At 54.3% G+C, this 26,420-nt stretch overlaps 6 protein-coding genes across 6 annotated transcripts; 3 read left to right on the top strand and 3 right to left on the bottom strand.

Annotated features, from left to right (window-relative positions):
- Window positions 1–890: 890 nt before the first annotated feature.
- GLOTRDRAFT_116262 (phosphatidylserine decarboxylase) lies at window positions 891–2,422 on the top strand. The gene is made up of 8 exons (XM_007868291.1): window positions 891–1,033; window positions 1,089–1,130; window positions 1,189–1,270; window positions 1,322–1,375; window positions 1,432–1,538; window positions 1,594–1,662; window positions 1,723–2,111; window positions 2,169–2,422. Exons 1-8 carry the CDS (start codon window positions 968–970, stop codon window positions 2,371–2,373), a joined length of 1,014 nt encoding a protein of 337 aa, XP_007866482.1. The 5' UTR covers window positions 891–967; the 3' UTR covers window positions 2,374–2,422.
- A 727-nt stretch (window positions 2,423–3,149) lies between these two features.
- Window positions 3,150–5,151, bottom strand: GLOTRDRAFT_129621 (cytochrome P450; the record flags this gene model as incomplete). Its single annotated transcript, XM_007868292.1, has 11 exons — window positions 3,150–3,294; window positions 3,370–3,495; window positions 3,549–3,630; window positions 3,690–3,879; window positions 3,927–3,952; window positions 3,991–4,102; window positions 4,157–4,272; window positions 4,326–4,474; window positions 4,535–4,723; window positions 4,778–4,910; window positions 4,965–5,151. 11 exons carry the CDS (start codon window positions 5,149–5,151, stop codon window positions 3,150–3,152), a joined length of 1,455 nt encoding a protein of 484 aa, XP_007866483.1.
- Window positions 5,152–6,060: 909 nt separating this feature from the next.
- On the top strand, window positions 6,061–8,124 carry GLOTRDRAFT_42472 (uncharacterized protein; the record flags this gene model as incomplete). The annotated part of the gene is made up of 7 exons (XM_007867952.1): window positions 6,061–6,108; window positions 6,166–6,246; window positions 6,302–6,501; window positions 6,559–6,937; window positions 6,994–7,288; window positions 7,341–7,750; window positions 7,807–8,124. 7 exons carry the CDS (start codon window positions 6,061–6,063, stop codon window positions 8,122–8,124), a joined length of 1,731 nt encoding a protein of 576 aa, XP_007866143.1.
- A 288-nt stretch (window positions 8,125–8,412) lies between these two features.
- Window positions 8,413–14,693, top strand: GLOTRDRAFT_61301 (uncharacterized protein). Its single transcript, XM_007868293.1, has 8 exons — window positions 8,413–8,443; window positions 8,506–8,801; window positions 8,856–12,232; window positions 12,289–13,879; window positions 13,939–14,092; window positions 14,151–14,293; window positions 14,351–14,442; window positions 14,501–14,693. Exons 2-8 carry the CDS (start codon window positions 8,673–8,675, stop codon window positions 14,547–14,549), a joined length of 5,535 nt encoding a protein of 1,844 aa, XP_007866484.1. The 5' UTR covers window positions 8,413–8,443; window positions 8,506–8,672; the 3' UTR covers window positions 14,550–14,693.
- Window positions 14,694–15,289: 596 nt separating this feature from the next.
- Window positions 15,290–18,567, bottom strand: GLOTRDRAFT_41779 (glycoside hydrolase; the record flags this gene model as incomplete). Its single annotated transcript, XM_007867901.1, has 6 exons — window positions 15,290–15,814; window positions 15,843–16,080; window positions 16,130–16,809; window positions 17,616–17,778; window positions 17,838–17,940; window positions 18,123–18,567. 6 exons carry the CDS (start codon window positions 18,565–18,567, stop codon window positions 15,290–15,292), a joined length of 2,154 nt encoding a protein of 717 aa, XP_007866092.1.
- An 837-nt stretch (window positions 18,568–19,404) lies between these two features.
- On the bottom strand, window positions 19,405–22,840 carry GLOTRDRAFT_42042 (Neutral/alkaline nonlysosomal ceramidase; the record flags this gene model as incomplete). Its single annotated transcript, XM_007867925.1, has 19 exons — window positions 19,405–19,502; window positions 19,576–19,586; window positions 19,650–19,693; window positions 19,760–19,879; window positions 19,940–20,062; window positions 20,125–20,252; window positions 20,317–20,474; window positions 20,643–20,767; window positions 20,830–20,926; window positions 20,992–21,045; window positions 21,102–21,126; window positions 21,185–21,246; window positions 21,324–21,470; window positions 21,705–21,806; window positions 21,877–21,904; window positions 21,976–22,035; window positions 22,095–22,149; window positions 22,208–22,659; window positions 22,720–22,840. The coding sequence occupies 19 exons, from the start codon at window positions 22,838–22,840 to the stop codon at window positions 19,405–19,407; spliced, it is 2,010 nt and encodes a 669-aa protein (XP_007866116.1).
- Window positions 22,841–26,420: the final 3,580 nt, after the last annotated feature.

Raw genomic sequence — 26,420 nt, forward strand, 5'->3', positions numbered from 1 at the left:
TCGAGCGGGAGGCGGAGGAGACTGGGCGGCCGGTTCTCCTTCCCTCGAGACTTGGACTGGAACCTTTCGAGAGCCGCTGCTTGCCTGACAGAGTCGGGGACATTGGGACACGAGGAGAGGTGTCGGACCATTCTATCTATCTTGCCTGGCATATAAAATGAAGCTGTCTTGTCGGCCATGACTGTCCATATATGATAGAGTATCAGCAGAGTTTGTTTTAAAGAGATTACAGAGACATACCGCATGCCTCGGCATCTTCATAGCTCATCACTACTCCCGCAGATCCCGAGCTTTGACTAGTCACCCTCTGAAACTGTACAATTTCATTTGTACGGTGCTTGAGGCACGAATTGCACCATGCATCCCAGTGGACGGTGTCATTCTTGTAGTGCTGCGTGCCCTTCCGGAAGTATTCCCACCACTGAGAGACCGTCGGCATAGATCACTGATGATGGATAACGAGATGGGTTTCGCAGGGGAAGGTAACGCGCCGTAATCAACGTAACATTCAACTTCAACGAGACGCGCTTGCCCGGTCTCAGCTTCCGGGCGCGCAATGCACGTGACTATCTATGATATCATTACGGCCTCATATGGCAGGTACAAGTCATGTGCGGGTCACGCATTAACTCCTTAACTTTCGTCAAACCTGGGTTTAACGTGGGAAACTGGTCAAACCCGGTCCAGGAGGCAAGGGGTTCAGCCTTAACCGGCCCATCACTGTACACCTTCAGACTTTCTTCCTTCGTGATCACGCCAGTGCTTCGCTTCGCTTCACATCTCTTCACATCTACAGAGCTTCCACGGTGGTGTGCGCTTATTTTAGTGCTACACCGGTTCCATGACGTCAAGTCAGTCTGGAGTATAAGATGTCCTGTGTAACTTCTGAGAATTTACGAAGAATTAAAAACTTGTGGCATCCGTTATTCTTTGAATTAGTAACCGTCAATAGCAGCAGTACGACGAAATGGCGCTAGGGCTATTTGATTACATCCATTCTTGGGTCGACTGGGGTTTAGCCTGCAGCAAAATGGTATGTACTCGCCGAGTATATATTTCATAAAACTGACGTATTTGCCGATACACAGGTGCAAAATCGAGAAATTGGTTGGGTCACCAAGAACAGAAAGGTGCGTCTTACAGCAGCACTGTACTGAGTTCCGCGGTCAATCTGAGTGCTGCAACTAGACGGGTGCAATCATGAGGGAGAAACAACCATTAGCCAAGAAGATCAGACTACTCCTGCTCTTCAACCCACTCACAGAATGGAGTAAGTACAGACCAGTCTCTTCCTCGATGTTTCTGGTTGACCCCCAGTTAGTTGACGGAACCAAAGCGCTCCGATACTGGTTACACCATGAATCGCTCGAAGAAGGTACGCCGCTTAACTTCACAGAATAAGCCCCTTGAGAAGCTCACTGCGAATACCAGGTGATGAAATGCGAAAGCCCGAGACAAAGAAGAATATCCGGCCGTTCGTCGAGTTCTTCGAGATCGACATGTCGCAGTTCGAGCCATCGGACATCGACGCCTACCCGGTATGGTGCTCCTCCTGCGATCGACGTTTGCACGATCACTAACGCACCTAATCAGAATTTCCAAGAATTCTTCATCCGGAAGCACAAAGCAGGCGCCAGGCCGATCGCCGAACCCGACAATCCCGTACGTCTATCCTTTCCCTCGCTCAGTTCGTAGCCATCGTATACTAGCTGACCTTCCCAGTCCGTCGCTGTCGTCGCAGCTGACTGCCGCCTTGTCGTCTACCCCACAATCAGCCAAGCCACCGCGCTCTGGATCAAGGGCCGGCACTTCACCATCGCGAACCTCATCGCCGACCCCACCGGAGAGACCGCACGCACCTGGGACGGCGGTGCCATCGCGTCCTTCCGCCTGTCACCGCAGGACTACCACCGCTACCACGCTCCAGTGAACGGGAAGGTGAAGTGGTGGAAGGAGATCGACGGGCAGTATTACGGTGTCGACCCGTTGTGCGTGGGCAGCGATGTGGATATTCTGACGGAGAATGCGCGGTGTGCGGTTTGTTTTGAAAGTGAGCAGTTCGGAGATGTCTTATTCGTGGCGATTGGGGCCACGGATGTGGGGACGGTACAGTCCGTAGCTGTTATTCCAGCTCGAGAGGATAAGTGCTGACACGAGTGGATGTTAAGGCTAAACGAGTATGTGAAGACTGTCGGGCACCAGGTGAAGAAGGGCGATGAGGTGGGGTTGTTCGAGTTCGGTGGGTCGAGTATTGTCGTCGCGTTCGAGCGGGGGCGTATCGAGTTTGATGAGGACCTGGTCAAGGTTAGCGAGCAGAGAATGGAGATGGACGTGGAAGTGGGTATGAGTCTTGGGAGGTGGGTGAAGCAGTAAGGTCGGGACAGGCCCGGATAACATGATCAAGGACAGGTGACTTGGACAGCCTATGATATTCTTTGGATTATACAGAATGTATGTTACACACGAAAGTATTTGTTGTATTTTATTACCAAACGACGGAGAATGGAGCCTCTCAGTTTACGGCTGGTGTTTCAGAGGTAGACTTGCAGAGGCTCGACGCTTGCATGCAAACAACAAGTCAGGCACCCTGACCTATTACACAGTCCGGGGAATCACCTGTTCCGAATCCCTAGGTTAGAAAGCGGAACCTCTGTGTGTTGGTGGCCTGATGCACCAACGAACAGCGACTTCGAACCTAGCGCCACTCAGTGATTATGAAGGTTTAAAGATGGGGCGCCAGGAAGCTCTGAGGTCGTAGGAAGGACAGAGCCCAGTACATTCGACAGTTGAATGAACGCCCTAGCATGAAGCACACTCAGAATATTGGCAACAAGCGTGAGCCATTCCGTTGACCAACGGAACCGAGACCCCAGCTTTATTCGGGATCAGGTTCTATGCTCTCCTTCGTACCATCCCCCCTTGCCCGCCCTTTCCAAAATCCATAAAGCGAGAATCAGTACACGCTCCGAGCGACCCAAGATCGTGAGAGGCGCTAGGCACCGCAGAGTCGTCTAAGCAACCTCATCCGTTAGACCCGAAATGAGACCGCGGACGCCACGGGTGCGTGGTATCAAGCGGCAAGGCAGACTAGACGGCATCCTTCAGAATGGGTAAGCCTGAGCACGCTCGACTACCAAGTCATTTCGCACTCACGAGATTACTTCTGATGTCATACCCCTCGCCGTCCGCAAGTCCTTGGTATCGGCATCTTCATCCAGAATAGTGAATGTGGCTAGCAAGTGGGATGCTATGCTGTAGAAAGATGCCTCGCTGAACCAGCGGCCAGGACAGATACTAGGCAGAAAAAGAACAAAATGCGTGATCATGATGTCAGCTTGCAATCGCGCACGCCTTTGGACAATGACTTACCGCCGACCGAGCCCAAAGCTGGCCACTGGATCTTTACCCTTGAGATCCAGAGCAGCGTTGGTAATAAAACGCTCCGGTATAAACTCATCGGGCTCTGGGTATACAAGGGGATCGTGCAGTATGGACCTAGGTGAAGGCTGAGGATGAGCGTAGGCAGCATATGATGCATGCAACCTGACCGTGCATTGGCAAAAATCGTAGAACCGGCAGGAATGTGGTACCCCTTATATACGCCTTCGCACGAAGAGGTATGCGGCAATGCTTTAAGCCAAGCACATGAATTATTGCAGTCGGACAGCAGCGTGCACCGTGCGGCTCACCTAGTGGTACAGGAGGCCTCCACCGTAGAACCTCGGTCATGACAGCTTTGACATATGGAAGGTTCGTACGATCGTTGGAATCCGGGAGTCCGTTGTCTCCCGCTACGCGGTCCAGTTCTGCCTGAGCAGCCTTTTGCTTGTCGGGATACAGCATCATAGCCAGAAGGAAACTGTGAATTGCTGAGATTGTCTAAAACGGCATGAGAGACCGAAAGGAGAGAATCGCCTAGTCGTTACCGTATCCACCCCGGCTGTCGTGATGTCTACGTCAGACGCAATGAGATAAAGCAGTAATGCCTACCTATGTACACTGATGCCATGGCGTATTGTGCTGCAATATCCTCTTCCTGGGGTTCCTTTGCATCCTGAGACTTGACTAAAAGAGCGGCGAGTGCCGATGTTCCGCCTCGACCCTACAGCATTGCTGAGCGGACGTACCGGATACTCATCACGACAGGACCAGTTACCATCGATTCCTTCACGTACTCATACGGATCACGGAATGCAACCTGGACATCTTCTCTCCACTTTGCCATCTTCCTTCGGAAGCCGGCGAACGGGAACCACGCAGGAACGTATTTAACTTTCCACTGAATTAGCCAGCGGTCTCTCAGCGATGCATGAGAAAGATCATACGAAATGGGATCCGCTCGACTAAGAATGCTACAGGGACCAGAGCTTCCATGAAATGACGCGCTACTCTCTCGGCCGTGGAGAGGTACCTGTCATCCCACCCAGAGACACGAATACCGTAGGTCACCTCCATCATGGCAGCTCCAAGGGCCCTAAGACAAATTGCCTGAGTATATGGGTGCTGGTGAGACAGGTAAGTATCGGCAACAAACAGGCGAATATGGCTTTGGAAGTGGTCAGGATCCGCCAACAGTCGTTGTACCATCTTACGGCTTTCGCGGATCGTGACGGGTTGATATTTCTCCACCATGGACGGAGAGAACATCTGATGAAATGCCCTCCGTTGTCTGCGCCAATGTTCGCCGTAATGGCTGACTCCCATCACTCGGGGGAACTCCATCCTGTATGAGTACTGTATGTGAGATTTCTGAGTATACACGCCTCAGTCAACTTACAGTTCATTGATAACGACGCTGTGCGGACGGTCCGAGTATACGGACGCGTCTTTCTCGAACAGGTCCTGGGTAGCTTGTGAGGAGTTGAGAATAATAATTGTCCGACCCATGACATTCAGGGACAATATATCACCTGCATCGGAAGGATCAGTAGGTGGCTTCCTTGAGCACTCTGGGATGAAGATACCGTATTGCTTAGCCCAGCCATCATACACGAGCCACGGGTGTGCCTTTGGTACATCAAGGAGGTTGCCTACCAATGGCCATGTTTTGGGTCCCGGAGGCAGAGGCGACCTCCGGCTGTGGACTAGCCATTGGGTGAGCCAGAGTATCAAGGCGCATAGGCCGATGAGCAGAGCTGGAGAACTGTTCATTATCGATCACTGGCAGAAGCTCGCTATTTGCTCTCAAGCCAGAAGATGTACCGCTGGTGAAGTGTGCGCCGAAGTATCGCCCAACGGGAATGTGCACTCGGTGTAGAGAAAGGGCTTTTAGGTTTGAGAACTCCAAGTATACATACTTACATCCGATCGAGCCGGGGAAGGCATGAAATCACACGCGAAGCCAGAAACAAATAGTCACGAAGAAGGTGTACAGGCGAGGACTATTGCGACTGTCAACAAACTCCGGGTCTAGGTGGTGACTGTCCTCAGTTCGGCGACAATGGGATTGTTAACGGAAGCGTCTGTCCTCAGTTCGGTGACAGTGGGAGTATTAACGGAAGCGTCGGTGTTACCGAGTCCCGCTAAGCGCCCTGCACCCAATGACCAGGGACAGTAGACGACAGATCATATATCCCACCAGTAACACTCCTATAATCGTCGAAGGATAGAACTGCCAGACAAGGCCAGTCGTTCCGCTGAACGAGCATAAAGTGATGGGCGAGGTCGAAAACTTTGGCAAGAAAGCACTGGTGGCCACCCAAAATGTCGCCGCTGTTCCACTGCCTGCTGCGTATCGGAGAGGCGAGAAGTATCACCACCTCGCCGTTACGACAGGAAACACAAAGCGGCAGGAGATGGGCTACAGTTGAGATCCAGAGAGAATCGTCGAGCTGACAATCAATAAGAAATGGGCAGTCTACATCCAATCTCGGATGATCATGAAGTGGTCCTGTAAGAGCGGCAAGAACACAAGTCTCAAAGAAGTTGAAAGAACAACAAACTTACCCTGGGTTATTCATGTGCCAAATTTCTCACGACTTCCGCCCCAATCAAGCAATTGTCGAAAAATCCCTATTCCTAACTTCTCTCCTAGACGGCAGTGCCCAGTATTCCTTCGCTATGGATGTGCGCGACGCAGAGTCTGGACGACCTGTAAAGCGGTTCAAGGTAAGGTGTTGCATTCTGTATGGGAATGGAAGACGCACGCTTAAATCTCTCTCCTAGCATCAATCTTACAACGAGACGTTAAAAGATGTGCATCTTCCCTCAGCTCTGAACCAGGCAAAGTTTGACAATGAAATCCCTGTAAGTCAACTGGTACAACCGTTTGAAACATCTGTTTTAACCATTTCAAACCTAGGATGGCTCATCACACTTCCATGAGGCGTTGGACCATTGGAGACAACTCAACCTTTCCCCCGCTTTCCTTGTCTTTGCCAACAAGGCTGATGGACTGTCAGCTTCGATGCCGCTGCTGCTCCACCATTGGAAGGACATTCTCAACCTCTGGGCTACGGCAGTTGAGGAGTCGGATTACGAGGGCTTGATTGCGCTTGCAGAGTACGTCTCCATATATTTCTTACTACGTCCGATTCGGAACTGACTGTGTACTATCAGCTTGTTGCAGAAGCTGGCGCACGACTTGCGAACGACTATTCTGCCAGTCTACCTCGACCTCCTTTCCCGACTTTACAGTTACCTCCCTCGAAAGATTCCCGCTCCGACCCTCACAGCTCTCTTGTCGGCTCTATCAGCGCTCTTCAAATACCTCTTAATACCTTCCGCAGATGCTGGCTTACTAGACCAGTCGTGGTCATCCCTGAGGGACGTACTCCCAAAATGCAATCCAGAAGTTCAGCGGGCCGTCGCGGAAGTCTGGGGCGCAACACTGAGGAGGCTGAAGTCAGCCGTGCGAGAGAGGGCAGTGGAGTTAATTGCGGAGGACGTGGATGGCCTCGAAGATGCATGCGCTTGGATGGTGGTCTTCGCCTGCGAGGTGCGTGGCTGATCCTGCATGGAAATGATTGCAGCCTTGACAGCTCCTTCGCACAGTCTGTTTCCCAGACCCTACACACCGCGACGGCGTCCATAGTGACTCCCCTGCTGAAGCACCATCTTGCGTGCGCCGAGCCCGAAAAGACGTACACGCTGCTACGCCGCCTGTTAACGGCTCTGATCCACCACTGTAAGGGTCCGGAGCAATTTTCCGCGGTTGCAGACGCTCTTCTGGACCAGGTCGCTGCTTTGGTGCAGGGCCTTGTGGATGAGAAGGACCACGAGCCCCTGCGGCGCATGCTGGAAGTTCTTGCTGTCGTCTGTTCAGTCCGGCAGGGCTCTAGACTATCCCGTACGTCCACGCATGCGATTCACTGATAATTACTAGCTAACAGTGGAATCAGAAAAACAAATCAGCATAATTCTCTCTCACGTCGCGGCTATCCCCCTCACGGAGTCCCTTCAAGCCTCCCTGCTGAAACTAACCGTCGCTGCTCTCATTGCGGGGGAACTCTCCTTGTCTCTGGGGCCCGGCCGGAAAGTTGTCGAGCAGTCTCTTCAGCACCCGCCGTTCGCTCTCCAGCTGTACGGATCGCTAGCAGAACTGCAATGGGGTGGATGGAAATTGATTGCTCTACCGAACTTGCTCAAGGCCGCCCCAGACCTGCTGCACAAGGAACCCAGGAGAACGGCCGAGCTATTGGCAACGTTATATAAGAAGGGTATGCTTGGCGAGGTGGATGCGGGGTTCAAGGTGAAGTTCGGGGAGTGGGCAAGGGCGAAGCTTAGTAGTTGGCAGAAGTCGGAGGAACAGGTAATGTCTATTTGTACCCAACCTCATCCAGTTGACTGACTGGTTTGCGTGTTTAGGTGTTCGAGCTGGCCAGTATCTTGGCCTTGTCGGGGATGATAGAAAACATGACCGAGCTGCTCGTTCGACTGATTGAGGACACACTAGCCGTCCAGGATCCGGTGGCTGATTACGAGGCGTCGTATACCAACAGTTCTTGGGTTCTCGCGTCGTGCATGGAAGCTCTGTCGAAGTGTAGACACTCGGAATGGCATCAGCGAGTTGATTTGACTCTCTGGACGGAGAACGTTGTCCAGCGATGGGGTTGGTCGGAGGGGGTCCTGGGGGGGATGGTTTCGCTCATTGACGCTGGGTGCGCTCCTTTTAATTGCGTTTGAACATACCTTTTTTTAAAACACATTTACTGTCTCAGGCCGACACCCGCGCGACAGCTCGCGTTCGAGAGTACCTACTCCACCATGAAGGATGCCTTGCTGTCCCATGTCCGGGCGCTCAGATTGAGTGCTCTCCGGTTGTTGACGTCCCGGATAGTGCAGACGCCGGAGAGTATGGCAGACACAATGAAACGGTGTCTTCAGGCAGAGGAAGTGCCGTTGGATGTTCGCGGCGTACGTGAGAGGACAGTGAAGGTCACTCGGATGCCGCTTACCATCAAGGATGAGAGTAGTGCAGAGGTAGCATCGCGATGGCTCCTGGGTAATTTCTTCTGTCGACTCAGTTGTCGTGTGTGGTGTTGACTGAGGTCTTCATTCATATAGCACAGTTCAAGGTTAATCTTCGACCCCTCTGGGCGCCCACTTCAGAAGCCGTGGTTGCACTGTCGCAGAGGTTTGGTGACCTTGTTTGGAACCTCGTATTCGGCCAGCTACAGAAGGTCTCACGCGGTGAGATTGATGCGCATCCACCGTCCTGGGTTCAAGAGGAAATGGATGGTGAGGGCGAGGACGACATTTGGGAAGACGAGAAGTCCTGGAGGGATCCGAGCGCTCACAAAGTCCGGACCACCTTGAATCGATGGCAGAAGGCTAACATAACAGCTGCAGAGATCTTCGGGGTAAGCATTGATCAGCGGCGTGATTGGTTTAATCTCAAGAGTTCCTCTGCTTAGAAGCAGAAATCTGGCGACCGACTCGATACCATGATGTATGAAACGCGAGTATTGCATACCCTGGGCGAATGCGCGAGCCTAGCGGAGAAACATAATCGGGATATTATTTCCTTCTTCCTTTCTCTCACCGCCCCAGACTCTCCAGCAAAGTTGCCGCGACCTAGACTCAACGCATGGTTAACCTTGTTCTCTAAATTCGTGAATCCAAAGGCTTTATATGCTTCGGAGAAATTGCACGCTCTCTACATATCACTTCTCTCACATCCTGATAGATCCCTGCAGCGCCTCGCCTTGTCCTGCCTGTTGACATACAAGTCAGCCAGTCTTCTGACTCATGAAGATACCCTTCGAGGTCTGCTGGACGACACTCGGTGGAGAGATCAACTTACGATGCTAGACATGTCCGAGATCGAAGAGAAGGATAGGCCGGAGCTCGTCAGTGTTATCATCCGCATCTTATTCGGCATCATGCTGGAGAAGCGAGGTCGTTCCCGGGGTGCTGATCGACGCGGAACCATCTTGACGACTCTTGCAGGCTGTACTGATGAAGAATTGTCCATTCTTGTGGATCTCATGGTGGACCCTCTGCAGCTGAATGCGACAATTGGATCTGACGGTGACTTTACGCTCAGCCCTGTCTCCACGGAAGTGTCAACTACACAACAACTCGGTTTCCTGACTCTGCTTGGCGACGTCCTCAGGAATCTTGGGTCCAGACTAATCGCGCGTTGGCCTGTCCTACTGGGTGCGACTATCAGTCTTACGGCCCATGCACAACGGTCTCTTGATACATCTAAGGACAACCTCCAGCAAGCAGAGGAGGCGAGCCAAGTATCAGAGCCGGATGACGTAGACCCGAATTCACCCTTGAAGAGCCTACGGAGCACTCGACAACTAGGGCTGAAGCGGCTCGCTGATTTTGCCAGAGTACCTGTCCAGTTTGACTTCTCGCCCTACTTGACGAAATCCTTCCCTACGATCATTTCTCCCCGTATGGACCATTTCGAAACGGAGAATACGCAGGCCCCATCCGCTTTACTCGAACTGTTCTATGCTTGGGCTTGTCGCACAGAATACATCTCGATACTTGTCAGTTATGACGAACGAATCTTGCCGAAAATTTACGACTGTCTTGTCGCTGCCAGCGTGAAACCCGCAGTGGTGTCACGGATCTTTGACATCATTGAGCATACCCTTCAGTTCTGCCCAGGACAGGCATCGTTACAAGCTGCTTTTGTTCGCCATGTCTCTCTGCTACTGACGAATCTCACTTTGCTGGTTGAGCGGGCGAAAGATATCGTTGCTGTGACTAGTGCGCTTGGACAGCGACAAATCGCGATTCTTTGTCAAATCGTTTACTACGTCAACGACAGTAGCCAGGCAGAAACTCTGCTCAAATTGTTCTTGCCCATCCTACGAAAGCCCTCGAAGGTGGTCCCGGAAAAGATTAAGATCGATGTGCTCAAGATCGTGGAACAAATCCTACCCCTCGCAATAGGTACAAAGGAACTGGGAAGTACGATATATGTGCAAAGTTACGATGTTCTCTCTGCACTATTCCAGACCCTGCGGCTGCGGGCGTCGCGTTTGGGACTTGTCGCTGCGTTCCGCAAGCTAGCTGCAATCGATCTTTCTCTAAGACCTCTGGTTGACCTCATGGACTCTTTGAACGCCTTCTCGCAGAAGCGTATGGACGAGCCTGATTTCGATCGCCGTTTGAGTGCTTTCACCACACTCAATGAGCAATCCTACAGCTCTCTGACTGCCCGACAATGGGTCCCGATCTTGTATAACATGTTATACTTCATCCAGGATCCAGAAGAGCTTGCTGTCCGACATAGCGCCTCCCTTGGTATCAGGCGTTTCATTGACATCGCGACAGAGCGAGAGGAGTGCGAATATCAACATATCTTTCTGCGCAACCTCTACCCTGCTCTTCGGAATGGTCTTCGCACGAAGTATGAAATGGTCCGCGCCGAGGTACTTGCTGTGGTTGCATATGCGGTCACGCGGTGCGACTTTGCAGAACCTCTGCGGGAGTTGCGTGTCTTATGTGCCGACGGCGACGAGGAAGCAAACTTCTTCAATAATATCTTCCATGTTCAAATCCATCGACGAACTCGAGCTCTTCGACGATTGGCGGATGCCTGTGATCATGGCCTATTAAAAAGTCGTACCGTCAACGAAGTACTCATCCCCCTTGTGGGCCATTTCGTCACGTCTCCTGCCTCGCTTGACCACCACCTAGTCAACGAGGCAGTCTTGACGACTGGTCATATGGCAAAATGCCTCGCATGGAGTGCGTACTACGCTCTAGTGCAACAGTACATCCGCCTGTGTCAGAAGAGGGATGACGCCGAGCGGGTGTACGTGCGCGCACTTGTGGCGATCCTGGATAATTTCCATTTCCAGATGGGTGATTCAGTTTCGGAAGAGGAGAAGACGGATGACGCAGATGATGGCGAAGTCGGCGCACAGACTCAAACACCCAGCGCATCTCGTGTGGAACAGCTGGTGACCGGACGGCTCTTGCCCAGTCTCCTGAGCCACCTGGAAAAGCGCGATGAAACTGAAGATTCATTGAGAGTTCCCATCGCCGTTGGTATCGTTCAAGTCGCTAATCATCTGCCTGTCAAGGCTCGCGAAGTCCAGGTAGCACGATTGCTGACAATCGTCAGTCAAGCCTTGCGTAGCAGATCTCAAGAGACGAGAGATCTCGTTCGCGAGACACTCTGTCGTATCGCCGTGGTTTTGGGTCCCGAATACCTGCCCTTGATCCTTCGGGAGCTACGAGCAGCCTTACAACGTGGCCCCCACCTGCACGTCCTTGCATTCGTAACCCATGCCCTTCTAGTCCACGTTACCAACGGGGAACATTCTGGCCGGTTTGAAACATTGGATGGATGTGTTGATGATGCGGCGCACGTCTCAGCGGAGGTCATCTTCGGGCAGTCTGGTAGGGACGTCCAAGCAGAGGAATTCAAGACGAAAATGCGGGAGGTGCGGTCATCTGCCTCGAAAGGTCTTGATTCCTTTGCGATAATGGCGAAATTCATCACGCCTGCAAAAATAAGTCGGTTGCTGAACCCGGTGAAAGCGGTCATGCATGAAACGGAGTCTTTGAAGGTCATGCAGCAAGTTGACGACTTGCTGCGACGGATTGCCAGCGGGTTAAATGCCAATAGACATCTCGTTCCAACGGAGCTTCTCGTTTTATGCCATACTTTCATAAGCCAGAATGCCCGATTTCTGCAAGCGAATCCTAAGGAAGCCAGAAGTAGGGGTAGAGGAAAGGGGAAGGAGAAGGAGAAAGCAGCCGGTCAGCTGAAGAGAGCAGCTCCGGCGGAGTCAGATCACTACGCCCACAATTCCTTCCGGTATGTTCTGCCTTTCCATGAGACTCGCTATAGCCATTGACACATACATTTGCTAGTTTTGTTGCATTTGGTCTCGAATTGTTCAGTACGGCATTCAGGCGAAGTCGGTTCGACTTCCAGGACAAGACCATCATCGCTCGTTTGGAGCCAATGGTCTCTGTCATCGGCAATACGTTGTATTCCACCAACGCCCACGTCACGTCGTTGGGTCTGAAGGCGTCTGCAGCAATAGTCAAGTGCCCCTTGCAATCGATCGACAAGACCTTGCCGGTCTTCGTACGCCGCTCAATTGAAATTATCAGGGAGACAGGCACTACAGCATCGGACCTTGTCCAGACCGCGCTGAAGTCTCTCGCGACTATCCTACGAGATTGTCCGAAGGCCGAGGTCAAGGAGAAGGACTTGACATTCCTGCTCGAGCTCTTACAGCCCGACTTAGAAGAACCTAGCCGACAACCAGCAGTCTTCGCCATGCTGCGTGCTATTGTCGCTCGAAAGTTCGTGGTACCAGAGATCTACGACGCTATGGATAAGGTATCCGAGATCATGGTGACCAGCCAGTCCGCTCAAGTTCAGGAACTATGCCGCGGTGTGCTCCTGCAATTCCTACTCGACTACCCTCAAGGCAAAGGTCGCCTCCGGAATTCGATGACGTTCTTCGCCAGGAACCTGTCGTACGTCCACGAAAGCGGGCGCAAGTCAGTCATGGAATTGCTTAGCGCTGTGATTGCTAAATTCGACGTCAATCTTGCTCGGGAGTACGCCGACTTGCTCTTCGTCGCATTAGTCATGGTCATCGCGAATGACGACTCCGCTAAATGTCGGGAGATGGCAGCTGAGCTAATCAAGAGTCTTTTCGTGCGGTTGAACATCGAGCATCGACGGCTGCTGGCCTCGCATCTGCATTCATGGGCTTCGCAAACTGACAGACCTGTTCTTGCGCGTGTGTCCTCGCAAGTGTATGGCCTCATGCTGGACGCTCTACACCAAGAAGCGGATCCATTCTTACCCACAATACTGGAGGATTTGGGGGCCGCACTACGCCGTAGTGCTGATCGTGAAGAGATGGATGAGGTGGAGCAAGGTGACAATATCAAGCTTGAGTGGCAGGCGCCATATCAAGCCCTCATTGTCTCGGGGAAAGTTCTAAGGGAATTCCCCGCCCTCACCCGGCAGGACGAGAAAGTTCAATGGCCGACCGTCGTCTCACATCTGTTGTATCCTCACTCTTGGGTGAGGCTTGCGTCGTGTCGGTTGCTGGGGACTCTTTTCGCTGCTGTTCCAGTAGATTCTCCTTCTCCAGAGCTTCCAGCAGATCACCCACTGTCGACTGTGGGCATGGAGGAGGCAGCCAAGAGGCTCTGCACTCAGCTCAAGAGCCAGCATCTCGACGAAGCGCTGAGTCTGCAGGTCGTCAAGAACCTATTCTACATTGGAAAATGCTTCGCTGCCATCCCCTCGCAGGATCGTCCAACGTCTCATGAAGAGGCCGGTTCCAAGGCTGAGGCCGAAGATGACTCTGACGGAGAAGACTCGGCAGACACGGCTCCGCAGAAGGGGAAGCATCCTCTGCCATGGCTATTCTCGAGGTTGTCATACCAAGCAAGGTCTGCACATATAGCTCGGAGGAACAAGTCCCGCACCAGTGTACGTAATACTATGCCTTGTCTTCCGTGTACAATCACTTGACCTGGACTGTTATTCAGGAGAACTGGTTCCATCAACCGGTCTCTGTGTTCAAGTGGTTTGCGGCGATGTCGTCGTTTTTGCCCAAGGAGCGGCTAGAGCAATTCCTGGTGCATATTCTGACACCCGTCTACCGTATCGTCGAGGATGAAACCATTCGAGATCCTCATATGGGTACGTTCACGCATGTGTAAATCATCTCTAGCTAAGATAGCTTATCCTCTTTCTCTAGAAGAATTAAAGACGCTGGCTATTGAATTGCAAGACTTAGTGCGGGACAAAGTTGGCACGACTGCCTTCGCCAATACGTACAACAAAATCAGGCAGGGAGTCCTGGAAGTACGCAGGGAACGGAAGACAGCCAGAGCGATGCTGGTACGTTACTTGCGCTTGCCTATCTTTCTGGGTGGCTCACTCCCTTGTCACGTGTAGGTAGCCACGAATCCTGAGGCTGCTGCGAAGCGGAAGCAGGGTCGGAATATGAACAAGAAGGAGAGTAGGAAGAGAAAGAATGCTAGCTTTGCGTACGTTCTTTCAATGTTCTCCCACGTATCCGCAGGCCTGACCTTCATGGCTTGATAGGGATAGCAAGGGGCGTCTCTCGTCCAAAAAGCGCAGGGAACACTATTGATATTTTCTTTCTCTGTTCTCTTCCTGCCGTATCTACATGCTGTGTTTTTGTTGTTTCATCTCCATTCAGGTGGGGACCGATCTAGAGTTGTTTTCATGCGTTTATGACGGGGCGCTTGGGCTCCACTGCCACACAGAGCAGTCGTCAGTGTGACTTCCGATTGACCTATAGGGCGTTCAGAAAGCAAATCGACCTCGACTACCAACACGATCGGTTGTCATCCCATCAGCACTCTTATCTGCGTCGGACGGATGTCATTTCCTGGTCATTGATCTTGCCGACGTGAAGAAGAGAGAATGATCCGCTTCGATCACATCGGCGCGTCAAAAACGCCGACGAGGCTTAGTATGTACATTGTACAAGGGTGGGAGAAGTGATAAAACAATGACTAACCGATATACCTACAAGAGAGCGACGGGACATCTAATAGTACGGGTGTGGCACAACAGAATACATGAAAGCGAACAACAGCGGCGGTAAGTCAGTAAAAGGACGGTATGTAGGTACGATGTACTAGATAGAAAGTCCTGAGATGCTGCAATGAAATTAAATATTGTCCTTCCGGATCCGAGTGGCATATACGGGTAGTTTTGGTGGGCGGGGTGGAAGCAAGATGGCGTGTAGACTGTAGGTGTGGTCGGTCGTAGCGTGTGTGAATTTCGTCTTTTAGCGTTCAACACCGTCAGCAAATGCAAACGCGAGCGCGCAAAAGCAAGCCGATGCACCCACCATCATACAACTCATCGTCTCCGCTCGGGCGCAGCTGTGACCAGAGGTTCCGGCACCGCCCTCTTCGCCGCCTGACCTGTACACACGGGCGGCAACGACGCGGGCCCCCACGCATCCGGGTACTCGCAGCCACTGATCTCCGTCGCCGCGCTCGCCGTATCGCTCGGATCCGCCCACGCAAGGCTGCTCACCGTCCTGCTCGCCTTGCCCGAGATGCTCGGATTCGTGAGCGTCTCGACGACGCCCGTCGCGGTGTACTGCGGGAGCTCCGTCACGGGCACGCTCGCGCCGCTGATGCTCGCGGGCGGCCACTGCGAGTACGACGCGGACACGGTCGGGTCGATGGTGCCCGCGCCCGCGCCGCCCGTCTGCCAGGACTGGTATGACCCGTTGAACTGCACGGGGGCCTGCACGCCGAGCGCGCCGCACTTGCCGATGGATTGGCGCGGGTCCTTGGGGATCCAGCCGTTGTCGAGGCCGAGTTTGTACGACCAGAGAGGGCACTGGACGGTGTTGGTCGTCGAGGAGTTGCCGATCTGTGTAAGCATTAAGTATAATATACACGCTAGAGGGGAGAGGTGGACGCGCCTTCCACGTCCAAAAGAACCAGTTCTGCAGTGCGTCCATGCTGGCGAGGGTGAACTGCATGAGACCAGCCTTGACGGTCTCGTTCCACTGTGACGAGTCCATCCAGAAGGGGCAATAGTCCGGCGTGTTCTCGTTCACGCCCTGCAGGAACAGGCCGCACGGGTTGAAGCCCGCGCTGAACTCTCCCGCGATGGTCACGCCAAAGTCGAGTTGACTACGTCACCGTCAGCTCAACAGCACATCCTATGAGCTGAAGCGCGCACCTCTGGTTCTGTCCAATCCCCCACGAGAGACACGCTTGCTTAGGCCACGTCCCGCCGTAATTGTCGCCGTCGCCGTCAGGTACCGCGATCGGCACGTCCTGCATCCCGCCGAACGCAAAATACGGGTGCGTGTCGAGAATGAAGCGGTCCGCGCCGGGCAAAAAGTCCTTCCAGATGCCCAAGCCCTGGAACCCGTCGTGGATGCTGATATACGGGCCGTGGCCCTCGCCAATCCCCGTGACCGCGCGGATGCGGTCGTACGCCTGCAGATAGAACCGCGTGAGCTGGTCCTGGCCGATGATGCCCAGCAGCGGCTCGTTGATGATGCCGAAGATGGGCACGACGTTCTGGTACTCGGGCTGCGCGATGAACTCGGCGAGGATGCGGATGTAGTCGAGCGTGCGCTCCGCGTTCGCGACGCCCATGATGCCGTTGAGGAAGTTGATCGAGCCGAGCTTGCCCGAGTGGTTGTACCCGTTCTGCGAGCCCGGGATCGTGTGCAGGTCCAGGTTGACGCGCAGGCCGTACTTGCGCGCCCAGCCGAGCGCGCGCAGGATGTACTTCCACGAGACCTTGGCGAGGAACGGCTCGTTGTCCCAGACGTCGATCGCCCAGAAGGGGATCGGGATGCGCACCCAGTTGAGGCCCGCGCCGGCGATTTCGGCAAAGTCTTGTTCAGTCTGGGGCATAATAAGTTAGTGACACATTGGAACAGCCTTGAGAGGGGGGAAACGGAAAGAAAGAATCCTAAATATCTACTGGAGGCAGCAGAATGAGCAAATTTGCTCTCTCAAATGGCTGTCCGAACAGGAGGATTTGTCGATGACGGAACGCGGTCTTCGCGTCCATCATATTCTTCGCTTAACTTTCGTGAAGCAGTAAGTGCGATTCCCCGTCGAGACGCGACGTGCCCACGCAACCACAGCTACCGCTGACACGATGACAGCATTGAGCGGTGACTCAGCTAGCCTGCAAAGCGTGCGGCTGCATGTCCAATCCGGAGCGCGGGTGCGGGTACGAGTATGTCCTCGAGGTCCAAGTCCAAGGACATATCCGTGCCAATCCCCGGCTCGACATTCGTGCCCCCGTCGTAGAGCACAGAGGGCACGACAGTTCGTTTTTCCCTCCGGCTGCAATCAGCGGCTCAAAGAGGGCAGCCGCGCGGTGCATCAAGGGTTGTTCAACGGCCCACCGAAGTGAAATGCACAAACAAGAAATGACTCGGAAATGGAATGAAACCACGAACAAAGGCAGCATTCAACTATGCTGGCCCGCAAAGCGCGCCGCTGAATAGCCTCTCGAAGCACAACCTGTCAACGCCACTTTGCGAGGGGATCAAGGCACGGGTACGTCCTCGGGGTCCGAGGACGTATCCGTGTCATTCCCCTTGCTTCGAGGTTCGTTTCCGACGCATGTTTAACGTCCCACCCAAATAAAAGGTGCGAAATAACGCGAAAGAAGATACAAGGATGAGTGTTAGACTCACGATAAAGGTGTTGTAGTGGTCCTCGAGCTGCTGCAGCCCGCCGCTGGCGGTATCGTTGGCCATGGCCTCGCTGAGCGTCCACTCGTCGACCGTCCCATTATACTTTTGGAAGAACGAGGGCATGATGAAGGGCTCGATCACGAACCACCCGCCAAGGTTGACACTGATTGCGTTTGATATTAATGAAATCATTCTCGAGCGAAAGCGGAAGGATGTGCGCACCCGAATACGCGGTTGGTGCCCCAGTCCCAGGTGGTATTGAGCGGGGGCGTCCATTCGTTGCATTGTGCGTTGTCGTTGAATGGGTCGTTGGGATCCTGCACCCCTGCATAGTCGCCCACGTGGTTAGTAAGTACGCTCGGGGCAGATCAATAGAGGAAGGCGAGTAATGCAGCGACTATTCGGGAGCCGAGCGTATAAAAGGGATCGACGCTCCTTCAACTCTCCCTCCCCCTCCTCCTTCCTCTCACCACCATGAAACAAAAAACAAACACAACAAACACTCACAGAAGCCGCCAAAGGGATTTATGTAGGTAAACTTGGATCCGTTCTCCATAATCACCTCCGACCCATTCCCGCCGGTCGTCGCGCCCGTCGGGCTCTGCGGGTTGGCGCCACCGCCGCCACTACTGCTCCCGCCACCAACAACCCCGTCCTTCTTCCCGACCGTAAACACCACGGGGAGCACCACGACGAGCACGACCGCGACGAACGCCGCGCCGCCCACGAGCCACCACAGCGGGCGTTTATACCACGGCCGTCTTGCATTGCTGCTTGAATATACGCCAGGCAAGTCGGGCGAGCTGCCGCCGCGCTCCCCGGCGGAGAGCAGCGGCGCGTTCTGCGTCGGCGTCGAGGCGTACGAGTCGCGCGGCGTGGGCGGGCCGGGCGTCGGGCTGCCCGGCTCGCTCGCGCCCAGGAACGGCGCCGACGGCGGCGCGAGCTGGGACATCTCCGGGTCCGTGTGCGACATGGCTGCTGGAGGGAGGGGGAGGGAGGGCGTGCGCGAACGCTCGCTGATGAACAACAGTATATATAAGTGCGCTAGCCCAGCCCAGAGATAAGGCGAGCCTGCCGGCTTCGCTTGGCCTGCCTCTAGGACTCGCCGCCCAAGAATAGAAGCCACCAGCCGCGATCCTCTCACGCGGGCTCAGTCCCTCCTGCAGTCGTTAGTCCTCCTGCCGTTCGCTCTGCACTTTGCCCTTCGCGTTCGATTCAATTCAATGCTCTGCTTAGCTGACACACGACTAGACGCTGGCGCTCTAAGAAGCTAGTCCCGATACGCAGAACGCCCTGTCTCAGCAGATTTCCCCGCCCCATCGAGCAACACGCCCGGATACCTCCGTCGGTATAAGCTTTGCTCAGAAGATGCCCCATCGCCACAGGTCCGTCTTGTGTTACCACTCGCAGATGTCTGTCCGTCCATCTGCCTGTGGCGTTGCCTTTCGGAACGGAAGCATTCCTTGAACTCAGGAGTCATTGACAATGACAGGCTCAGTTTGCTTCCGTACGTTGGTGCACTACAGATAAACCCACCGAAACAGAAATAGATCCAGACACAGAGGCCATGGTTAGGGCACAGGGGTATGTACTCTCAAAATATCAAAACACAGTACAGCAATGAACGTGTGCATCCAGACAAACCGTGCCAATCGGCGAAGAAACAAGCGAGCCATGCGTCCGACAGAACTGAATCATAAAACTCCCTGCCTAATCAGAGACCTCTCACGCCTCCGCATTTCCCCAAAGTTCCTCCGTAGCTTACACCCACACACCCTTGACCTCACCCTCAGCTAACGGTAAAGTTCCCCGACGTCCCCTCAAACGGCGTAATCGCCCCGGAGAGCGCCTTCGCGTCGCCGTAGTACTTCAGGCGGTACGTCCCAGCTAAACATCCCAATCCCAATCAGCCCTCTACACTCCGTAATAAAAGTGAAAGAATAAACAATGCAGCACTCACTCGGCGTGCCGCTCTCGATCGTCCTAGCAAGCCGGCGGTAGTTAGTCAGACTGACAGATGGCATCAACTGTAACAGCTCCACGCACCACGACACATTAACCGTGCTTGTCCCTAATAGCTAGATATACGGCCCTTGCCTCAGCACCCAACACTTCCACCTGACATAATAACAACCACCGCTCACCGTGCTCGTCCGCGCCCACTGGTACGTCGTCGACGGGTGCGAGTCTGTCCGGTATGTTGCCCATGCCCCGTCGCTCAGGTGATCCACAGTCAAGAACGACCCCTCCAATCTCAAGTTGTTCTACATTACCAGTCACCTTCCACTTCCACGCACGCGAGCTTGGGATGAGTATGTACGCACCCTCGGGTTCGCGCCGACAAACTGTGCGTACACAGTCTGCCCCGCCGAATAACTACTCTCCACATCCTTCAGCACGTCGCCGAAATGCTTCCCCAGCGGCGGGTTGTCCACGATCACCGGCGTCTAGCCACCAACATCATCAGCCTTGCCGAGGGCGAAGTATTGAGTGAACGAGGTATGCGCACCTGGAGCGAAATCGCCTCCCCGCTCAAGTCCGGTGGGGCGTCGTCCGAAGGCGGGTCCCCCAGCGAGCTATTATCCCCTAGGTACGGCACCAGCGAGCTGTACTTGTCGATGTACGCCTCCAGCGTGACTGCACCCGCACATCAGAACACCATCCCACGTAGGAGAAGCGAGTAGAAGGGAAGGAAACGCACAAGGTCCAAAGAGCGTCGATGCGCCCTCGTACCGCTGCACGCTGTACTCCTCTCTTGTCGCCACGTAATGCCCGTACGTGTTTGCCGGCCCCGCGATCACCACGTACGCGTCGTCCCCAACCACGCCGCTCGAGATGAGCTTCGCCCGGATGGCTTCGCTGTTCCATGCCAGTCAGTCAGTTAGTACGGCATTCAGGGTTTCAGGGTAGCACAGATAAGAACAGGGAACAAGGACGAAGGAAAGAAGTCGAAGGTAGGATACGTCAGGGTGCCGAAGGTAATAGAACCCAGAGAGATTCGACGGAGCCGAAATGCGAAACGCTCACCGCATCCGCCGTCCAGACATCGTCGTCAGCTCGCCAGGCATAACACAAATAACGAAGTTCCCAATTTTGAGCATCTGGATATCGACGATATGCGGTGACCAAGGGTACGGCGTGTTCGCGTAGCCCTAGAGTCGGAGGGAACGTCAAGTGAGTGTACGGAAGGAAACAGGGCACGTGAAGGTCTCACAGTGTCCAGGAGGATCGGCTTGGGATAGTGGCACGCTGCCTGCTCGGCCGGGGGATACGGGGTGATAGCGCCTTTCACGATCTCCCAGAAGGGATTCCTGCAATCGAGTCCACCCGTCATCAGTCCAGGCCCGCTGTCTCTTACTGTAAACTGAATACGCACTGCGGCTGCGACGAGTTGTCTCCCTGAATAAAGTCAAAGGCACCAGGTCCATCTCTGCGGCATGACTTCGATTACAGCTCGTCAAACACCTAGCAAGCCTGGAAGCTTACGTCGTTCCGCCAGCAAAGCCGTATCCTATCAAGAATAAGTCAAGACGCCATCCATCGTGGTGAGTCCGACGCCCAAGACTCACCTAGAGCAGGCGGGCACGTCTGTGCCGTCGACCCGTTCGCCAACGTGAAGCTATGATACGACCTGCGCATGGAGCAGGCCGGTTAATTCTCCCTCACCTAGCCGGCGAGAAACAAGGAAGCCCGAGTTGTTGTACTAACATATTCAAGTACACATGCACGCTCTTCACGCTCCCGCTGACTTCGGGGAGGCTGGAGCCCTGGCTCATGATGGTACTCGCGCCGTCAACTTGTAATTGAGCGATGATCCGGTTCGACTCGAAGTCCGAGATGCGGAAGCCGGGGCCGCTGGTAGTGAGCAGTTACGAGGAAAGTGGGGGATAGGGCCACGTGAGAAATGGAGAGTGAATCAGAGAGTGTAGCAGCGAGAGTCGGGAAGCATCAGGAATATTGGTGTACCGGAGGGGCGAGAGGATTGCCGAAGTGGGATAGAGCAGGCAAAGGACAGGCGATTGTCACGACCGAAGGTGATGATGGTCTCGTCAGGATCCATTCAATCTGCACGAGAGAAACCCCTCGTACCGGCCATGACAATCCTCGGTCTTATTGCCACAAGTCGAATGCTCCGCCTCGCAAGGCTGGCCGTCCCATGGCTGCCCAGGGCTCTCGCAGTACGCACCAAGTCTGCAAGCAAAGGCAGCGCGTAAGCGCAGTCTGATAATAGATCACGGCCTCTTGGTCAACTCGTACGTACGTGTTGGGGCTCGTGTCACCCACATTGGCTGAGGGAATATGTCAGTTAGTCACTCATGACAAAGGCAGAAAGGATTTAATGAGATTTCAGGATACATACATTGAGTGAACCCAGCGACGAACGTAGTATTGCCAGGCATCGAGTTCGGCTCGACCATGTCTGGTTAAGGGATCATTTCATGAGGCAAGGGACCACGATACCGTGCACTGCCGACTCACTCTCGTACAAGAACGCCGCCATACCCTTATTATCCCCACTCACGAGCGTGTTATTCTTCCAATCCAAGTCAACAACCCCTCTCCACCCGCAAACCAACGACCCCCATACTCACCTCGTACAAGCTCGTCCCATGCACTGCATAAAACGACAAAAAGCCCCTCGCATTCCCGTTCTCATCCTCGAACCTCACCAAGCTCAAATCCTTATCCTGGTCATACTGATACATTGCCCGCTCCTCCGCGGGGTTCGCCAGGTACGCCGTCGGGCTGCGGTTCCGATTCCCATCGACCACGGTCGTGTTCCCGTACCGCAGCCTCCCCGGCGCGAGGCTCGCGTGCGCTCGCCGCACGGCGAGCACGGTCCCGTTGACGATCGCGTCCGCGGTCTCCTTGACGTACCCGAGAGCGGTGATCTGCGGGAGGAGGTTTTCGAGGTAGCCGCCGACGCCCGAGTGCTGATGCGTGCTGCCGAGCGCGACGTTCGCCGCGGAGTAGACGCCGGGGAACTCGGAGGACAATGCGTTGATGACGGAGCGGCGCACGCCGGTGTCGCCCATGGCGATGTCTGCGAGATAATGGATAAGCAAGCGTGGTCGTGTGACTGACTGATGGGAGGGGGGCTCACCGGCGTTGATGTAGACGACGCGGTCAGAGGGGTTGGAGGCGTCAGCGACGATCCAGGCGCGGGCGCGCTGGCGCATGTGCAGGCCGGTATCTGTCTGAGCGAGGCTGGCGTAGCCCATCATATTGGTCTCTACGACGGGGCTTCATGCAAGTCAGAATCGGTATGCTATTCCGATGGCACGGGACCACATACCCAGTGACATCCGCAACGCCTACTCTTCGTGGTCACCTACACACCGTACAAACATACACTGGTGAAACGCACTCACCGAGGCCGAGCAAATACTGCGCATTCGCGACCCCCGCATGACCTCCCCCTCCCCCAAACACACTCGCCGACGCCAAAAAGGCGGTGAAATACAAAAGAGCGTTATTCATGCAGTCGAGCAGGGAGCGGGAGACAGAGTAGAGGTCAAAGGGCAGCTGGAGGCCGCCCGGATAGAGAGCGGGCATGGTCGCCCTGGGTTATATAGGAGTGCTGCCACGGCACTGAGCAACCAGGTTCAATCGGTATCTAGTGACGAGATATGAGTCCGGCAGAAGGATGGATAGATCACGGGTCCCACCCGACGCACGCACCGAGGATATGTTTTCGCAGCAACGGGGCGCGTAAGCCTGGCAGATATGACGCGGGCGCTGGCTCGGGACTCACCTGCGATAGCACGCGTCCCAGCATGGTTGATTTAGGATGTGTTACAGGAAGCCAGAGCAAGGGAAAGCGGACCTGAGGATAAGAGCAAGCTTTGTTTCGCGTCTTCGAGGAAGAGGTGGCCCTCGTGGACACAACGTCTATAACGTTATCTGGTGACCCGAGTCCAAAACCAGACCAGACTCTGAATGGGAATTGCCGCCGCGGATCAGCTTTCTGCGTTGTACTACCACCGACGCGTTTCGGCCTACCTCTGATTTCTGGTGCTACGCCTTGAGCACTCGTAGCTTGTCGACAAGAGAGAGAGCGCAAACGACTCGGACTGCGGACGCGTACGTCGTCTACCGGCGTGGGGCTCTTAAGGCTATTTTCGGAGTGCAAGTTACCTTTCTGCTCAGCTTCGGTTCAGATTGATCCCCCTAATGGTGACCAAGAAGATGTCTGAATTGGCAAAAGTTGGCTCCTTCTCGGTACCAAAGCAGAGTACTTGTAATACCTGCCTGTGAGCATGCCCCTAGCTTTCGAAGCATCAGAAAACGCATTACTGTGAGGGGGAAGGTACGTACCTCGTTATGCGAAAGCAGGGGTGATGGAAGAAACAGACAAGTGTTTGTACGAGGTGGGCTGCCTTTTATTCAGCGGCGGATGGCGATTGACATATACCAACAGCAGCGAGTCAGACATAACCAAACTCAGTAACGACGCTTCCATTTTAGGTAATACCAATGTGGACCCGTGCGCGTTGAGGGACGCTTTCGCTCTCTCGAGTTGTTCTCGTGGTTGTTGAAAAGCAAGCCTCATGCGTAAACTTACCGGTCGCTTTGACCCGAGCTTCCATTAGGGCAGTGGATTGGGAGCTGGACAATCGATATACTCCGAATTTGTCGAAGAGGTATTAGCTCTTAGTATTCTTCGCGCTCATTGTTGTCATTCCTCGTGAAGTGACACTCCGCAGGACATGTCTGATTTTAAATCCTCCTGGCCGCCCTCGGATCCGCAATAAACGCATTCATACCTCAACTGATACCTCGAGTTAGAACCGAAATCCTGAACGCCGGGTCCGCCTGGCGGCAGCATCACACTTTCTCTCCCTTAACCTTGTGCTTATAACCCTCATAGCTTACTCACGACCGCCCTACATACCTTCCCATATTCAAATTTCCCAACGCTGGATTCTCACCGGACTGGGACATGTGATTTCATGTCGGTGACCTCGGTTGATGGTCTCTGGGTCTGGCTCCAGGTGTTGCTCGAGTATCTCCCACTCTCCTTCTTCTTATCTTCAGCTGCGTCTTCACGTACCATGAACAGGCTGGAGAATTGCCCTCCACACCTCCCTTTTGCGACTCCTGGCGCGGCGACGGACTACGCTTGGTGGCGAGGAGGAGCCTTCTCGACGGCAGCCCCGCCACAAACCGTAGCTCGTCATCATCTCAACCCTCGTCGAACAGTTCGCTCATCATGTTGTGCCACTTTCCGACAACCTTGTCAGCACGCCCAACTCTTCCCGTTTACGCTCTGGTATACAGTGTGCCGTACTGAGCCACTCTCGTCTTGCCGACATGCTCCCTTGCATGCTCACATCCAGGCCGCTGCCTGCCATTTGGACCATTTTCCGCGTGCTAGGTGACTCCTCCCTTTGCAATAATATCTGCGCTCCATATACTCGCCGTTGCACTTGAGACGAACTATGTTCGTTTTCTTGCGCCGTGACGCAGACCGTCCCCCCGCCCCCAGGGCCCTCGTGTCCATGTCTCCCGCACTCTCCGATGACCCCAGCGCCAGCGTTGACTAAGGAGTAAGCACGACCTCTCTTTTAGGCCCTCTCTTCAGACAGGTTAGTCTCTTTGAGCTGACGACCCTAACAGAGGCGTACGGATTCGCTTCTACACAAGGTATCGCGCAGCACCTCCTGTATCTGTATTCGTACATTCGACTCTGTCGATTCGTATAGACTCTACACTAGTTCCAGGAACAGATAAAGCGACCCGCGCACTCTGCCTGTTCTTTGAACTCTACACTTTAAACCCTTCACGGCCATGCCCAGGTCCATATTTCTTCCAGTCCACCCACCCTGGTGAAAACACTTTGCCGTCCTTGTCTGTACCCGCCCCGACACACTTCACACCGGAGGAAGAACACATATTCTTGCTGGTCTGATAGGTCTTGGGACGACGTACGCTGTGCAAAGGGGTTCTCATGACCCACGCACTTCACATGGTGGCACTCTGGTCGTGTACAGGTCTTCCTAGGGTTTTAAAGTCTGTTCTTGAATCATCCATCCGCTATCTGTGGCATCTAAACTCGTGCCTCATCATCATGGCAGGACCGCTGTCTCCGATCCTGGTCCTCTGCCTCCTGGTCTGAGTTCACTCTTCAAGATGGCAGCTGGTGCACTCAGCGATGAGGTCAGACAGAATAAACCACGGCACCGAGCAATTCCCTACCACGCCCTACACCTCCGATTCGCATCGTCTGCGCTGGCCTGCTCGTACCGGACGCATCGGAGTGAACGATACGCAAAGGTGAGTGTCGGACGAAGAGGTGAGTGACGTAGTACGTGACGCCGACGAGCTTGCACACGGAATGGAGCGGTACGTGTTTCACCAGTACAGCAGTCAAGGTTCCATGCAGCGAGGTCGTCGCAAGTCACTGCTGTCTTCGGGTTCGGGCCGCCAGCCCAAGAGCTCGTGGGTTCGTAGGAGCTAAGCAGACCACACAACCGCGAATCCGCACTCTGCACTCCTTGCAGCACGGAGTAACGTACCAGAACCCCTCCCCATCCCGGTTGCCGCCGGCCTCTTCAGTAGAACACCGAGCCCGAATCGCAGACAATGGACAATGTTCGGCCCCGCTGATAAGATTATGACTAGCTTCCCCCCGTCTTCCCTGCGCCGGCGCGATCGACAGGTCGGTCAATCTGACAGCGAATGCATGGGCGCGCGTTGCACTGCTACGCTCCCAGATACCGCCGGCGTATATGTGCACCAAACATTTCACCATGATGACCGATTTGTGCAGCGTCGTGGCGTCCGCAGCAAGTACCTTGATTA

The sequence above is a fragment of the Gloeophyllum trabeum genome (genome assembly GCF_000344685.1).
Source record: "Gloeophyllum trabeum ATCC 11539 unplaced genomic scaffold GLOTRscaffold_00007, whole genome shotgun sequence".
In the NCBI taxonomy this organism is placed as follows: domain Eukaryota; kingdom Fungi; phylum Basidiomycota; class Agaricomycetes; order Gloeophyllales; family Gloeophyllaceae; genus Gloeophyllum; species Gloeophyllum trabeum.

Coding starts and splice junctions, on each gene's coding strand:
- GLOTRDRAFT_61301 (XM_007868293.1), top strand. CDS start 8,673: ATGGATGGTGAGGGCGAGGACGACATTTGGGAAGACGAGAAGTCCTGG. Junction 12,233..12,288: donor TACGCCCACAATTCCTTCCG/GTATGTTCTGCC, acceptor TACATTTGCTAG/TTTTGTTGCATTTGGTCTCG. Junction 13,880..13,938: donor GGAACAAGTCCCGCACCAGT/GTACGTAATACT, acceptor ACTGTTATTCAG/GAGAACTGGTTCCATCAACC.
- GLOTRDRAFT_116262 (XM_007868291.1), top strand. CDS start 968: ATGGCGCTAGGGCTATTTGATTACATCCATTCTTGGGTCGACTGGGGT. Junction 1,131..1,188: donor GGGTCACCAAGAACAGAAAG/GTGCGTCTTACA, acceptor TGCTGCAACTAG/ACGGGTGCAATCATGAGGGA. Junction 1,271..1,321: donor CAACCCACTCACAGAATGGA/GTAAGTACAGAC, acceptor ACCCCCAGTTAG/TTGACGGAACCAAAGCGCTC.